This window comes from Dermacentor variabilis, chromosome 2 (assembly GCF_050947875.1).
Source record: "Dermacentor variabilis isolate Ectoservices chromosome 2, ASM5094787v1, whole genome shotgun sequence".
Classification (NCBI taxonomy): Eukaryota; Metazoa; Arthropoda; class Arachnida; order Ixodida; family Ixodidae; genus Dermacentor; species Dermacentor variabilis.
Window position 1 is genome coordinate 111,244,138 of NC_134569.1, and position 16,644 is coordinate 111,260,781.

Genomic DNA, 16,644 nt, shown 5'->3' on the forward strand with positions numbered 1-16,644 from the left:
GGAAACAGCTAACATGACAATGGCCCTTTATGAAAGCACAAATTCCTACAGGTTACCAAGACAGTCTTTTGCTTCAAGTCTACACACTGTTCCCCATTTTATCCATCATCAGAATAAAGAAAACATGGAATGCGGAATAAAAGAGAATAACAAAGTGTGTTTTGGCAATGTATTCTGATACCTCTGCAGCTGGGACAAGATACTCAAGTCGGTCTCCAGGGCCTGAAGAGCAAGGTACGCCTTGGTCTTCTGTTTTCTGTAGCAAGAAAAGACAGAGTAATGAGACATTATCAACAGATTCCAGTTGACAGAATCTCAGCCTATTGAGCAATTATCTATCATTAAAATTTCAGATTAGGATCTGCTACGCTTTTTTTTTCACCCACTACTGATCAATGGTGGATACCACATCATGCCTTACCATCAGTCCTAGAAAGTGTCACATTTCACACAAGTCCGAGTGCTGCAGCCAGCATTACTGGGAAACTGAAGAAAGCAACGATGATTTTACACCTGCATAAACTGCCTTTCTTTTCTCAAAATGGTAACATTCTAGTAAATAATGGCACATACTTGGCACTGACTAGGAGACAACTGGGTCAAGGCATGCTTTTTGCCAGTGTTTAATACTGCCCTCAGCGTAGCTCTTTGCACAGATGTGGTTTTTCCTCTGATTAATATTCTAGTTGGTGGTAAGCACCTCGTGTGTGCGGCCTTTCCTATGTCACAATTTCTACCTCTCTTTCCTTGCACTTAATGTTCCCACACTGCATTATGCGGTATAAGGTGTGTTGTGTGGTACAGCATTACTGATTTCTGTAACTTCCTTTCTCCAAATCTATGTAGGCATCCCAGTTAGAGATATCTTGCTGCGTCGTAAGCATCAAAGACAATTGTGTCATATTTCCACAGATTAATCCTGAACATATTAATTATACGTTCACTGCTTGAGTTCTTACTAAATTCTCGTGTAACGAGGTCCATTCACATCACCTTAGCCAACAGGGCCACTATGAGTAATATACAGTAGAACCTCGGTCATATGTTCTGGAAGAAAACACGAGGAGAAATGTACTAACCGAGAAAAAGCATGATCCAAAGCCACTAAAAGATTTGGCAGGCTCAACTATAGTTGACATCTACATAAAGTGAAGCATTGCGTGAATCATTGCACCACTAGACACCCTACACGCACCAAGCTGGTGGTTCTCAAACAGCCCGAGACACGCACTGTCATTCTTGCGGCTTTGGCAAGCTTGCGTTCGCATTCCTCAAGTTAGGCCTTGGTTAGTAGATTCTTTGGGCATGCCATATTGACGGGAAGTTTTAATGCACCCACTGTGTCAGCAGCCTTGGATGTGCTTTGTTGTTTTTTTATTTTGTAGTGTTAAGCCAGCAATTGGAAACCGAAATACAATTGAGCTGGCAGACGACGGTGGACAACGATGCCACCACAGCAAAACATGACTCTCACATCGGGTCGTCTGCAACAGGCAGCAGCAGTGCGTTTGGGTTATCGCCCACTAAAAGCGCGCAGTACGCTTCCAACAGCACGCCACAAGCGCTGTGAAACAGATAGACGAAGATGCTATTGCAATACGGTTGGCAGCGATAACTGTAAATGGTGACATGCGACAACTGATGAGGTAAGCTGGTACTGGAAGAGGAAACCAAGTGCGTGTCACCATTTTCACATGAAGAAAGTGGGCGAGCACTACGGCGAAAATGCTGTGGTGGGCAGCCTACTGCTCTCGATTGCACATGCCTCATACCTTTTATTGTTCACATGGGATGTAGCAGCTGGGAAACGTATCATACAATTGCAGTTTTGTGATGTAATGAACGTTGGCGCCGAAAGATCATAAAAAGAAACGTAACTGTATTGCGTCATTTTTTTTTTCTCCATCACAAACATTGGCACCAGGCAATCATACTAAGATTGTATTAATGAAGTTTTGCTGTGCATGGAGCGCTAAAAAAATTTAAACTTTGGTCTAGCTGCTATGTTTTAATCTTGGCAAGGGTTTCGGCTATATTTCCTCTGTATATATAATAATACAGTCTTCTCCTCATGTTTTACATTTAATGGCTTTGCTTTTTCTTCTGTGGAAACAAATAATAAAATGAAAGAAAAGCTGACAGTGGAGAAAGGGAGCCAATTACTGAGGTGCAAGTATGCTTTTGCTGGATAAATGTATCAGGTATCATGAATCAAAAGCAATAGGATCTGTGATGTGTCGGCACATAAAGCTATATTAATTATTTAAGACAGAATCAAATTTTTCAATTTTTTTTTTAACAAAGGAGTGCACTCACTTGTCTGCATTCAGCTGATAGATTGATGCCAGCCCTTCAAGATGTTTAGTGAACTCAGCAAAGTCTCCCCGCCTGGGTCAAAAATAAAAGAGCTTATATAAAACAAGAACACCGACGCACAGGTGAAACGAAAGGTGACTTCACTCACAAAAGCACCTGCGTCAGCTCAGGACAGCTCTGTCACATGTGGGAGGGAGAGAGTAGGAAAACAAAAACACATCAGTCAGTCACCTGTGAAAAGCAACGTTGCAGTTCATCACAAAGAAATCTTCCCATTAACACTTTTTACTGTATAGCTTACTGCAAGAATGTTGATGCTGTAACTGTTAGCTTGCAAACTAAACAAGAGGAAATGAGCAAGTCAAGAGACCTTTTGTAAAGAAGTGGTCATGCTAGTTACAAATAAAAAGAAATGCCAGCATACATGAAACGGCCAGATGTGTTGTTGCCTTTAAGAGAAAAAGGACGGGCTAGTATATACACACTGTATAAGAGCGTAGCCATTACACTGATTCGTATACGGCAGAAGTTTAGCATTTGTGTTTGCTGTTGATGTGCACCAAAACTAAATGACAAGGAGCACTATTCAACTTGCAGATGCAATATAAACATGAAGTTTGCATCATAAATACAGCAAAATACCAATAATTCGAACCGCTCTGTTGGCCTCGGCAAAGTCCCATGTATTTGAATAGAGAAAAACACCCACAAATTCAAAGTCCAAGAACCATGCAGTGATTATTTTGAACAAAATTTCTCACTCCCATCGCTTTGGACAAACCCGGGCCAAAGAAGAAGGTTCATTGCGTCGCTAGCTATGATAATGTCGCATGCTGTAAAAGCGGCGTGTGCCCTCCTTTACCAACCGGCTTAAAAAGAGCAGGAAGGAGATCTTAGTGCACAATTGATCCCATTACCATGCAGCTCACCTAAGCGCCGCCCCCATTCCTAGCGGGCACTTGATCACGTCATCTCCAACATTGGGCCCGCGGGAGGATGGCGCACATAAGCCACCATCCTTCTCAGCTCACCCTCACATCCACAGCAAACTGGGTGCTAGGCACAATCTTATCGCACTTGAAGTTTATACGGAGCCTAGGCTTCCACCGGCATATCATGCCACGCACTGATTTAGGAAACATAAGACTTTCAATGTGAGCCCAGTGATAGTTTTGGTTTTGTGCGCTGTAGCGCACAATTGATTGGGCACTATATTTAAAGGGGCTCTTCTTAGTTCTAACTCCGCAATATTAGAATAAATTTTTGGTCCCCTGAGAGTTCAAATCAACGAGATTATACTGCAATGATGAACAATAGCAGTTGTGTATATAGCACTGACGAATGAAAAACTGCACCAAAGCATCCCGAATATTCAGCTTATCATTCCTTTCTTTGTCGCTGGAAAGAGTTGAACCAACAGCAACTTAGAAACTTGACCTACTTTCATCAATTCCTTGACTAACATAGATAGGTCCCCCTATCAAAATGTCATCGACCTTTGTGAGGCATTTGGCTCAGTGCCATTTTGAAACCCAGGATTTGAGCCTTCTCTTTCTTATTCAACAAAGATTTGTCGGTAAATGAGAAGCAGACAAGACCATGTGACGCAACAACGATACACTGGAACCTCAAAATGGAAAAGCCACAGTGTGGCATGGTTTACACTCCAGTAGCTGGCAATGTTGTCCGCAATCTTGGCTTCCAATGCACTAAAGCAGGCGGTATCACTCACAAGGGGATCTCCATGATGGGAAATCTTGACGTCGTTCACAGTTCCACTGGATTCCAGTAGGACTTCCACATAGAACATGTCCGAGCTGATGAAGCACTCCTGGCCTCCAGGACCCGTTGTGAACATGAGGCTGGAACATCCACATTATAAGCGCATGGCCAACAACAGTGTCTCCATAACAAAATGTTGGGTAACTCACCCCTGTTGTCGTGTGATGGTGTCCAGCCTTTCTATCATGGACTGCATCGATGTCACTGAAAGTCAGAAACAGGCAGGGTCATGCAAAAAGGCTCTGGAAACACTGCTACAGCTGGATCCCCCAATACAGGAAAGCGATCACTGGTATGGACTAACATGTGAAATTCAAGAAAAATACAGTATTCTCGATGCAGGGGTGGGAATGTCCCAAGTCATTTTGTAGCAATTTTAGGAGTTGGTAAAATTTCACTCTGGAGCAGCCAAATTCTAATTTTGGAGCTGTCTGTCACACATATATGTTGTTATTGAAGCAATACGGAGGATGTAAATTTTAAATTCGGGCTTTATTATAATAAAGTGAAGTAACAGTCACAAAACCATGCATTCTGCAGCATTAAAAAATGTTAAGAGCATCCTAAAGGCATTCTTCATACTACTCTTGTATTAAGTGCTGGCAAAGTGACTGGAGGTGTTTTCCAACAGAAGTTGTGAAGAAGCTAAGGTTAGTGAAGACCAGAGTAGCTTATTCAAAGACATTTCTAGGTAATGCGACAGCACCAACTAGCTCAAACTAAGATTCTGCAGGTGGCTGACTTCACTGCCATTTGCTAGACTCACTGGAAGCATCTAGACATCTGTGACTCACATAGAGTGATAGTGTGTGAGCCCCCTGAATAAGGGGGATAAAGGGAGTGACGTTCCTTCTCTCTTGGGGTCTCCTTTTCTGAGCCCCCCACACCCTCTCAGTTTGCACTTTTTGATTGTGGCGATCACAATGCGCGGCGCGATCGACACTATCAGGGTTCGTGAACACTGTGACTGTGAGGCTGTGCACCATGATCATGAGCAACTGTCATGGCACTGGCACAAGTCCAAACAAAAACGCCAACGAAAGGCATGGCTGGCATATTGTGGGTTTCCGCAAAAACGTTGCCAGCACAAACATGTGACTCTGCTCCAACTGTGAGGCGCGGATCTCCTCGCTCACCAGCTCGGGCAGCAAGATAAAAGAATGTCAGTACTTTTAGTTTTATTCAGGGGGCTCAATCATGTCTGGCTTGTCATGCCCACTGACGGTGAGAATCTGAAAGTTACTTTTACAAACTTTCCGCCTCCAAATGAAGCCCCTCAAACTTCGTAAAGTAGCGACATGCTTTGAAGAATGCCGCCTCGGCGAGGACACCTCCCCTTTTCCCCTTGCCCATTCTCGCGTTTCTATTGGCCTACTGGCATCATGTGGCATCATGTGCTGGGTTCACATGTTACAGTCGCACTCCTCTGCCATTTCTGCTTCAGTAGCATCGACGAACTGGCGAGAAGCACGTGTTTATGTATTTGCCCCTACGTGCACGTGGTGGTGTTTGTGTGCGCCCTGAACTAAAATTTTGTGACAAAGGAGGCGTTTCTTCATGGCGCTTCTGATCATTATGAGCTGCTGCACCTTCGGATGCCGAAATCGATTCAGTGAAGGCAAGAAGTTCTTCACTATACCATCCAGCAAGCGCGATGCCTTAAAGAGAAAGACTTGGATTCATCGAATGGGTAGAGAGATCTTCAGACCAACATCTCTGGCGCGAGTCTCTGAGCCTCTCGTAGTGTATGTGTTGAGGCTTGCATACAGTAAAACCTTGTTAATATGTACCCGCTTTATAAGCAATTCCAGTTTAAATATAGTCTTAATGAATCCCCCACCTTGTCACCATTGAACCTATTGTATTGGCTGACCACTTAAGCCATAGTCGCTTAATGCATGCCAAACGGTTAGTGCGTAGTATTTACTTTATGCTCCAGCACATACAAGCGTGGAATCGGCAAAATGTCATGCACGCGAACTATAGACAGCGAAATTGCGGACCTTCCCCGGACTGCAGTCACCACCGATAGTGACGTCAAAACATGGTAGCCAGGATGTGTTCCCTGTTCCCACAGCTTCTAGCATTTCCATGTCATCATCATGAACGACAATGTGGATGGTGGCCCTCCTGTGTCTGATGCGGCTAGCGTGGTGACCGTCATGAGGGAGTTCTCAGAGAAGTGGGGCCTGCTAGAGAAATTGGCTTGCGGTGTTGATGAGTTTGAGGATGCCATCATCACTGCAAGGCTGCCATGGCGGCAAGTGAAAATCAGATTTTTTGCAAATAAAACTTGTCCGTCTGTGTGTTGAAGTGAGAATTAATATGTTTTTTTGGCTGATAAGGCTATGGCCACTCATCTGCCATTGTCAGTTAATTATTACATCGCTTAGTGCGTAGCTGATCCATGTTACCCGCCAACTACATAGGTATTAGCAAGGTTTTACTGATATTTGCTGCGCACTATAACTTCGTAGATATGCCACAGTTTACCGAGTATGTTGTCCTTTCACTGCACATTTTTACACAGCTCCTGCATGACATGTACTTTGTTTTTATCAACACTATGTTGCCGTGTTCTGTGAGCTCAGCCATACATACACCGATGGCTTAAATTCGTGGACATGTGAGGACACATGCAAAATCTTGATTACGGAAATTTTGACATTCAGCACAGTTCTTTTAATAGAACTTGTGCCTCAAGCGTGAATGCTCACCTTGAAAAACTAACTGTACACCTTTTTTCTTCACTTGTTTGCTTGCTTTTTTTTTTTTAAGAATGTGCACAGCTTTCTTTCTGTGTTCATAGTTGGCTTTTGGTCAGTCGACTTGCGACACAAAGGTGCTGATGTAAAGAGTGCGTGCTCTCACACAGACGAGTTGTGGGGCATATTCATAGCCGAACAACAACTCTGTAACTTTTTGATACTCACGTACTATGCATGTGAGCTTTAACACGTCTAAAGCCTTATTCGAGGTAGTGGAGCACTCAACAAGAAAAATGTGTGACCAGTCGCTTGTTTGTTTCATTGCTAATTCACTCCTTTATTCATCGGCTCTTGTGTTCACTCGCATGTTTAATTGTTTGTTCAACTGTATAACTCGTACATCAACTATGTCTCTGAAATCCGCTATTTAAAACTTGCATCTACAAGCCTGTAATGTGTCAGTGTTGGCAAATAAATGTTGAATCAACTCTCAAGTGCTTTAGCCCTAACCACACGAAGTTTCTTATTGTTGTGTCATTTTGAGCACTATTACAACATCGCTCAATTTCCCACAATGCAGGTGCGATTGGGCTGCCATCAAATTTACTCAACTCAAATCGCACAAACGTCATTTCTGAGAGAGTGCAGCTATCCTCTGTGCATGTCCCTCTAAATTATTGAGGATGAAACTCAGTTAGCGAAATCAAATCTGTCACTTCTTGCAGGGATGAACTTACGCGTGATGAATCGTAGTTAGTCACTAATCTGGTAAACAATAAAAATAATTTTCTCTACGGAAACTCACTATTCTCTTTTTTTTTTTAGCCAAGGAGGAATGATGTTGCTACGTTCTCACTTGTCGAATGCTAAAATAGTGATTGCATTTTTTATTTGCAAGAAGTCTAGGCTAAATCACTGGCGGTGTGTATCTTTGTCAATTTAGAGGCACTGGAGACATAATAGCACATCTACGCATCGACCAAGCCTGTGTGAGTGTTTATAAGATTGGCAAGCATGCATGAAGACAAGCAAGTCACCGGTATTGTAGCTGTAATGCATTAACGAAGCTTCACAGCAGCGACCGTTGATGCCTCCTGCCAGCCTATGTGCATCATAGCTGATACGCAAGGACGGCACAGTTTGTCTAGGTTGAAAGAGGACTTAATCGAGATTGGGATGATAGCGTTCGATCCTGGAGCTGTCATTTACAACCATACGAAACAAAATAATGTGACACCAGTTTGACAAAAGTTGCATACCTAACTGTAGCACACACTATGCATTCGGAGTCTTCATTCACCAGCGTTAGCACTTCTTTAGATACTTTCTTTCCAGAATACTTATCAAAACAGGAAAAGATGCTCTTCATAAATTTCCAAAAGCCAGTGAACAGAATTTCTATGCTGAAGTCTGCTATTGCGAGCACTTAAAGCACACTGTCTAGCCATGCATGCATGCATTTGGTAAAAGGGTGTCTGCTACGCTGCAAGAGAGTAGGAGTTTGCACTCCCTCTACAGTTGACAGGGAGCGCAAAGGAGAGGAGAGATCAGAAGGAGCGAAGGAGAAGAACAAGTGTCGCTACTTTACAAAGTTTGAGGGGCTTTAAACCAAGGACACTACGCACTGCACGGTGCCGGCTGTGCCTGCCACTGGCTTTTGCGGATGCTTGCCAAAGCCAAAGCTGCCAAAGATGCTCAGGCTCAGCGTGGTGCAATTTCGGCCATTTTTCCGCTTTCAATGGAATTTGGCACAGCAATCTGCTTGACAATCAAAATGGCATATGTGTAGGATTCCCAACCCAGTCGATGTTAAAACCAGCCTGTGTAAGGCCACGTTATTCACACCGAAGCGGTGGAAGTGGCATCTTTAGTCATACGCAATTATTCACCTGTCATAGACAAGGCTGCATACGGCCATGATGATACAACTACATGTGTGTCAGAAATAGGGTTGCAGAAAAGAGTGTATCAACTCTGCTCGCACTGCTTTCCAGCCCTTGCTGTAGCTCTGTAGTGTGGCAGTAAATGTCCCCACATCTTTTCCTCCTTTATTTGGGAATGGAAGAGCCCTAGTGCACTGTACAAGAGAAGCACGATTCCCCATTTTCTGCCAGGTCTTTCAGCAGACAACTTCGGTCAAATGTGTTTTGTATCAGCCCTGAATGATTTCATACATCCTTCACAGTCAAGTCATCAAGAGCAACAATGAACTAATATTTCTTGCAAGTTGCCACTTTGGTGACCGCTTCACAACGTGCTATGCATAAAAATAATAGAAAAAAGTTTTTTTTTAATTTGGTGTTTGGATAGCAGATCTATTATTGGCAAGTAGCTACGCTGTAAATGCAAGTATACAATCTTGCTAATATATGAAGACACTGCGAGTACCATCAGTGTCATCCTCAATTCCTTGGTAAACAAGCTGTATACTTGATATGCTTGGTGTTTATCAATCTCAATATCAACAATACAGTGCCAATAAGTAGCCATACCTTTGATGGACTTCTGGATCATGTCAAGGCACTTCTGCAGCTGGCTGCGCTCGGCACTGTCCACCAAGTGGTGTTTTTCCTGTAGTACAGTGGGAGGTGCCAAACGTAAGTGCTACATCTACCATCTAGCTTGGTGCTAAGCCATCTAGCTTAGCACCATCAATCCAAGCAAGCATAATAAAAGAAAAAGTCCACTCTGAGTGCATTGATAAAATATCCAGTAACCCTCTATGAAACAAGGCTTTGACGGTGTTAAAAATGCTCACCTGAAAGTGGGACATTCAAAATAAAAGGGAAATGAAAGAAAGACACAATCAACAGCTTGAACTAAGTGAAGAGGAAGCTGGTGGAAAGCTCTGAGGCAATGACAGCTTTTATGAATTTTTCCTATTTGTCTTTTACACGTAGTACCACATAATATTTATAAACTTGCTGGCTATAAATGACCCAGGACCTACTGTCTTGAATGGGTAAGTAAAATTTACATTTAGCTGACAAAGAACTAATAAAGTGGCGCACCTTTGAACACATAGTTGGCACAGTAAAAAAAAAAAAAATTTTTTTTTCAAGAACCATCAACTATGATTGTCAATGTGAGCAAATAGCGAAGTGCTTCTATAAAGCTATTCACTTTATTAAAGGAATAATGCACTTAAACACGTATATTTGTTGCAGTGAGGATACTTAGGTAGCGTATGTTGTTTCATTGCATACTTTCATAGAGAATAGAGCTGTTCACTAGTACATCTACAGTGGTGCTGGAGCTCCCTTCTGCACCCAGGAGAGCGGGCAGCAGAAGAAGAGGAATGCTGTCTAATCAAGGCGCTCCTCCAGAGCATTTAAACCTTCAGACAACCATTCACTTATAAACACAACTCTCTAACAGACGATGTTATGAAGGCATGCCTACATTGTTGCTTGTGGCCTACTTTCACAAACTCTGCAAATGCCATGAGATAAAACTATACTTACTGTTGGTGTTCAGCAATGAACACACCCCGCAACTCAGTTTGGCCCTTCGCATAGGTGCCTTTGTACTGTGGCAAAAGCCTGACTACAAACCATCGACAACAAAAACGCACGATAGAGCTACAGAAACCTATTTACTTTAAAAATACAAGCCTAAGCAAATTTTAATGCTGCACTCATGAAGGTACACCCCTTTCATTGTCTACAGAAAGCAAATGCATCCAGAGCAACTGCCTGCAGGTGCTAATACTATAAGAACTGTGTGCTCCTAAATGTGGCTGTAGCAGCCATGTTGACAAACCTTTCAAGAACCTTTGAAGCAATGGTAGGCACTTCGCATAAAGTAAAAGGTGGTGGGTTTGGTTTCGACCATTGACAAGTTACCTTTTCGTTCACTTTCATTTCTCTATTCTTCATTATTTTCGACACTTTAATTTCAACCACAGCTTATGCTTTCCGTGGCTTCCTTGTTCACTTTATATGGTTGCTTTAGCACATCAGGAACAATTAAAGGCACCTAGTTTCAGTTTGTATTCTACACATAAAGAAAAAAGGCACTGAAGGCTAAATAAGTATCAGTTACCATTATTATGGAAGTACATGACATACTACTGTACTGCACAAGCACAAATGCATCATCAATACTAAAATTGTCGATAAAATTACATGTTAAGTAGGTTGACTCTTTAAAATGTTTCCATACAGCCAATGTATTCCAATAAGGGGCATAGGGTAGACTATCATGTTGCTTTATTAGGTTCAGCATTAAAGGGAACTGGTCACTCCAAATGGATTCTTGATGACATTCCATTCTACCTAAGGGAGGAGGGCCACATTGCCAATTGCTAAATATATGGAAGAATATAGATTGTGTTGAAGACTGTAGTAGGTGGGCACTCCTTTATTAAAGAGACATGCACCAGAGGCCAGTAGAAAGTTTTTTATGAGCCGACCCCTCGCATCACACAGGAAGCCTTTCCACAAATTGCTGCGAGCATTACAATCACCAGTGATAATGCTTGTTTCGAGAGCTGGTCAATGAGTGAGTAGAATTCTGTTTTGCTGAGTTGGTAATGAGGCGGTATGTAAATGCAACCAAAGGTTATCAACTTGTAGAAGAGAATCACTCACACAAACACCGCCTCTAGGGGCATCTGGAGAGAGATTCTGCCAAGCAATAGACTTATCTAAAACTACTGCTACACCTCCAGACAAGGCAACAACGTCATCACAGTTTTTCAGAAAGATAGCATATTGTCTGAAAAAGGTTGTTTATGGAGGTCTTGGATGTATTTCCTAAACACACAGCACCTCTGGATCACATTTATGGAAGAGTTCTGTGATATCATTGAGGTTATGGAGAAGCTCTCTCACACTTCACTGTAGGATTTGTGGGTCCATTTTGGAAATGTTTTATGCTTTGTGTTCAAGAATGCAAAATTAGCTCATGGAGCCCTCTCCGGTTGCCGTGATGTGAGGTTTGCCTTTTTTTTTTTTTTTTTTTTGCAGCAGTGGATGGAATCGCGATGCTCCTTAGGCACTGGCTGCGCCATCATGTTCGGTGTTGCGTCCATCGCTTCTTGCAAGGTGCTGCTTGCAAGACACTGGACTCGTGCTCTTGTGAGAGATGTGTTTGCCTTGAAAGCCCCACCTCAAAAGACGAGACCTTGGAGCCAAGGGCCCTTCTTGGATGGCGTCGCTGCCGGTTCACTACGATTGGGCCAGACAGCCACTTCGGCAAAGCTGGTTTTCAGCAGATAGGACATGTGCCTTTTTAAACTAAATGTTTTCTTTCACTTTAATTGTCAATACTTCCTTCTCTTTCTTCCATGATGGGCAGGACCATGAGTATGTGGCATGCTCCCCCCCACAGTTGGCACAGTGGAGAGTTCTCGCATGTTCCGAATGAATGTTCATTGGCACTACATGTGGCATAAATCAGCCGGCCTCGACAGTTCTGGTAACTGTGGCTGAACATTTAGCACTTGAAACATCCGAGGGGATTTGGCACGTGTGGCCTAACAAGATTCTTGATGCACCCAACCTCAATAGGCTCAGGCCATTGGGGCACTGGACCTTTTCATCAAATGACACAATGCCTTGCTGCTTTTGCCGTCGCACACATGCATTTTCACTGTTACCACATGGCTAGTACCAAGTGGCAAATGGTTGCAGCTGCCAAAGAACTGGGGCTTCTGTTTCAGTGACAATATGTGCAGCTTGAAAAATCAGATTATTTGATCACCACTCCTCTTTACAGAGATTGCATGTGTAAGCGATGACAACTGGCAGTGACTTTGAATGCAATAGTTTTCCAGTACCACATTACGTTCAATTATAGCTCTACAAGAAAACAATGGACTGACATGTCAAGGGTTTTGGCCACTCAAACATATAAATACACTTACAGCTTGTGCATTTTGCAAACAGTAAATACCACTTGAGATGAGAGTAAGTACTAAGTGCTTGGTTTGGATTTTATTTCTGACCTGCCTCATCTTAATTCCTTTAACATTGATAACATTCTGCTCACTAAAGCCATCCAAGAGTTCAGCCTCAGTCAGCTCCAACAAATTATCATTTGAGACAATGCTGCCGGTGGTGTCCATAGTACAGTGCAGAGTCACTGTTACTGGAACATCCCCAAATGACTCTAGATTGGGCAGCTTTACATGTTGTTTCTGATTGCAGAGCTCCAAGAGGAGATCACCGCTTGCCATCTTTGGTGCTTTATAACCTGGTCCAAGAGTCTCAGTTAGAGACTCAGAAACAAGAAAAGGTGAGACTGTTTGTAGTTGGTTTTCTGGTATTTCAGAGTGAATGACATGGAATCATGGAAAGTTTCGTCTTTGACGTCCAAAGAACTGGAATACATCTCGCACTCTTTCTTGAGGGTGATCATGGACTGGTGGGAAGGAACTAGCCATGAATATATGTGAAGTATTCGGCAGTAATGCCAGCCACCCACCATGGAGCCCAACAAGGGGATGCTGCAGAATGTGCAAAACAGGTCCTGCAAATGCCAGCTGTATGTTACTGCTATAGCCTAATATAATATAACCTAGATTGGTTATGTCACACACGGTTAACCCTTGCTGCTTAGAAAATTAGAAGTAAAACAAAGGGAAAAGAAGACAGAAGAGACAGAAAGTAAGAAAGAAAAACAAAGGTTGGGAGGAGGAGAGGAAAAGGCAACTAGCGATTTCCCACAGTTGGGTTTGTCCACGGGTGCCGTCTACATAAAGTCTAGGCCAAAGGAGTGCGCAGCTTCTGCCAAGACCCAGCATCGCTTCAACCCCCAGGATCCCCTTTTCTCCGGACATGACTAAGCCACCCACAGCTACACGTGAGAAGTTTGAACACCCATGTGCTCAGGTCCATGGTGTTGCAACACGCCAAACACCTGCTCACACAGAAGCCCGGGCAGGGCACTGGACCTTTTCATCAAGTGACACAGTGCCTTGCTGCTTTTGCCGTCGCACATATGCATTTTCACTGTTACCACATGGCTAGTACCAAGTGACCGATGGTTGCAGCTGCCAAAGAACTGGGGCTTCTGTTTCAGTGACAATATGTGCAGCTTGTAAAATCAGATTATTTGTTCACCACTCCTCTTTACGGAGATTGCATGTGTAAGCGATGACAACTGGCAGTGACTTTGAATGCAATGGTTTTCCAGTACCACATTACGTTCAATTATAGCTCTACAAGAAAACAATGGACTGACATGTCAAGGGTTTTGGCTACTCAAACATGTAAGTACACTTACATCTCTCTTTTTCATCTCTTTTTATCTCTTTAAATAAAAATATCTTTTAATAATCTATTAATTATCTATTAATCTATCTATAAATAATAAATAAATATCTTTAATAAAATATCTATCTAAAAATAAAAATATAAAAATATCTCTTATTCATCATGCCAGGGTGACATTAGTGTGCGCTTGGAATTTCACTTAAAGCATCTCGCAAACAACAGTGCAGACTGCGCAGGAATATATCGGTATTCGCCACAAGGATTTAAATCACGCACATCACATGGCAAAACTGAAAAATTGCGCTTTTTGAATTCTAAACACGTCCTAGAAATCATGACAACCGACATTGTACAGCAAGAGTCAAAGAATGTATATAAACATGTGCAAACATGACCTCATGACGTCTCAGGCGAATGTGCACAGGACCGGTATGTCCCGCTATCAAAATTAAAGACCTGAAACCACACGTTTGCCAATCCTCGATGTCTTCTAGTCAAGTGCGATGTCCATGCTCTCCGTGCACACACAGACGATCGGCGTTCCATAGTAAGTGGCAACTGCTGTTGACTTTGTCCGTGTACAAACATGCGGAAAGCACCAAGGGGAAGCTCACCATGATAGCCATGCGGAGCGCCTTGGCCATGTCTCCCCATGGCTTGTAGTGTTTGGCCTTGGCGCGGAGCTTCTCCAGGAGACTCTCCCTGGGGTTCTCGTTCGGACTTTCCTTTCCATTCTGCGAATCTGTACCAGAGGCAGTCATAAGTGGGAGGCATAGTCCATCGAGCATCATTAAAGATCGGGAACCTCAACCACAAACGCACCGCACAGCGCAATGCGGAGATGCATTGACACTTCGCTGTCATCGACGGATGCCTCACTAACTTTCACCGCTACACAGCGGCGAAATCGAGAATCTTGTTTCCTGCGCTGCTACGCATGAAATTCCGCAGGCACAACGCGTTACGATCGCTAAAAGACAAACCAGAAACTCAACCGAAAGCTCGAAGCAACTTCCCGAGAAAGTTGGTACGAGACGCCTCTTGGTTTGAACGATCGAATACGCAAAGACGCACAAAGGGAATCACTGCCAGTCACAAGTCGTGCAAACCAGTTCAACTTATGACAACTTTGAGTAAGAGTAATGGGCTCGACTCACTCTCGATTACGTCCTTTGCGCCAACTTGCGGGCACGGAGTAACCGCTGCTGGCTTCTCGACAGCCGCCATGCTTGTTTTGTTTGTTTGTATTTGCCTCTTTTGTTTTCGTAACTTGAAACGCACTCAATGTAGTCAACGCTTTAAAAAAAAAGTGTTATTTATAATATTTTACTTAGCGAAATTATTCTACTTTTAACGAAGGAGATTTGCTTTTACCAACCGTTTATTTTTTTTTTCGTTTTAAAACAAGCTGCACTGAAAACCAAATGTTAAGAAATTAAAAAAAGTATATAAAGTTATCCAGAATAAGCCATCTTTTTGTTCACCTACGCTCTTAACACGTTTTATTTCTGTTTTTTTTTTAGCAAAAGCATAGAGTTTCCTACAAAATTAGCAAAAGCGACACTGCGCAGCATGAAGGAATGTGCGCAGGCACTTCCTAATAGGTGGCGCTAGCAGCGTCAGCGTCAGTAGTTTGGTACGGTTTGGTAGGCATCGCTAGCATCACCAGCATCATACCATGTACAGAGCCCTAAATATTTCGCTGCGCGCGTCCTAAAAAAGATTTTGGGCTCACCGCTGCACTGTTCTTGCTCAAATTTTAGCGTCTACTTTGTTTAGTATAACATTCGGCACAGTTAATTGCATAACATTAAAGAAAAAAATGCAAATTTACCTGCGCTTATGGAGATGCAAGCTGCTGCCGCGGCGATTCAAGCATAAGCTTGTGTCGGCGCCTGCCGTCAGCTGCAGAAAGCAGCGTTCTCAAGGACTCTGTATGTCTACAAAGCGTTCTGGAGCCAAGACATTGCGAATTACTGAGCCACTGTGAAATCTAGACAGTCTAGGGAATTGGCGTGCAGTTGCGTCGGCAAACGAAATGTTAATTGCATTTGAAGTGAACCCAACGCGACGTGCAGTGAGTGCTGGCGCTGCGATTGTTTTGTGGTTCATACGAATGTCGGATAGTACAAATATTTTGCGAGGCCCCCCAAATACTGCACTTTTCTTTTTCGGCAGGATATTATTATGGTGTACATCGCCTCCTCCTCGCCCATACGGACGTCACATTCGAAAAACGGGTCCACTCTTCATTTGAGAATAGTTCCTTACTACCTCAATAATAAATATTAACATACGATATTTACGTGCTTGAATACGATGTCAAATCGGTAACACCCATAATTGGTAACAAGCATAGAGTTTTATTATTGTAGGGAACTCTATGGTGGCAGGAAGAATTTGGTGCAACCGTTATGTTACATATTTATGTCGATCGGGGTCGGGAATAGCGACAAAAGTTGACTCAACAAAATTTCAGCCAGCTATTTCGTATTTCTCGCTTCTCGTTACGTAAATTCATGCCGTTGCAGGCAAAATGATGGAAGATGCATGGTTAAAGCATATTACAGTTTCGGTTTCGGTTCATTTTCGCCGATTGCACCATACTTGCCGTTTCT

General features: G+C 43.0%; 1 protein-coding gene across 1 annotated transcript in view; it reads right to left on the minus strand.

Annotated features, from left to right (window-relative positions):
- Positions 1-15,279, minus strand: part of MED1 (Mediator complex subunit 1) — a 34,939-nt gene extending 19,660 nt beyond the window's left edge. Inside the window, exons 1-8 of the mRNA XM_075681714.1 lie at positions 15,184-15,279; positions 14,641-14,768; positions 9,299-9,377; positions 4,248-4,302; positions 4,049-4,178; positions 2,465-2,493; positions 2,317-2,388; positions 182-256 (exon numbers count right to left, since the gene is read on the minus strand). Coding sequence (XP_075537829.1) covers positions 182-256; positions 2,317-2,388; positions 2,465-2,493; positions 4,049-4,178; positions 4,248-4,302; positions 9,299-9,377; positions 14,641-14,768; positions 15,184-15,253 — 638 coding nt within the window. The 5' untranslated portion in view covers positions 15,254-15,279. The remainder of the gene's footprint in view (positions 1-181; positions 257-2,316; positions 2,389-2,464; positions 2,494-4,048; positions 4,179-4,247; positions 4,303-9,298; positions 9,378-14,640; positions 14,769-15,183) is intronic.
- Between the last annotated feature and the right edge of the window lie 1,365 nt (positions 15,280-16,644).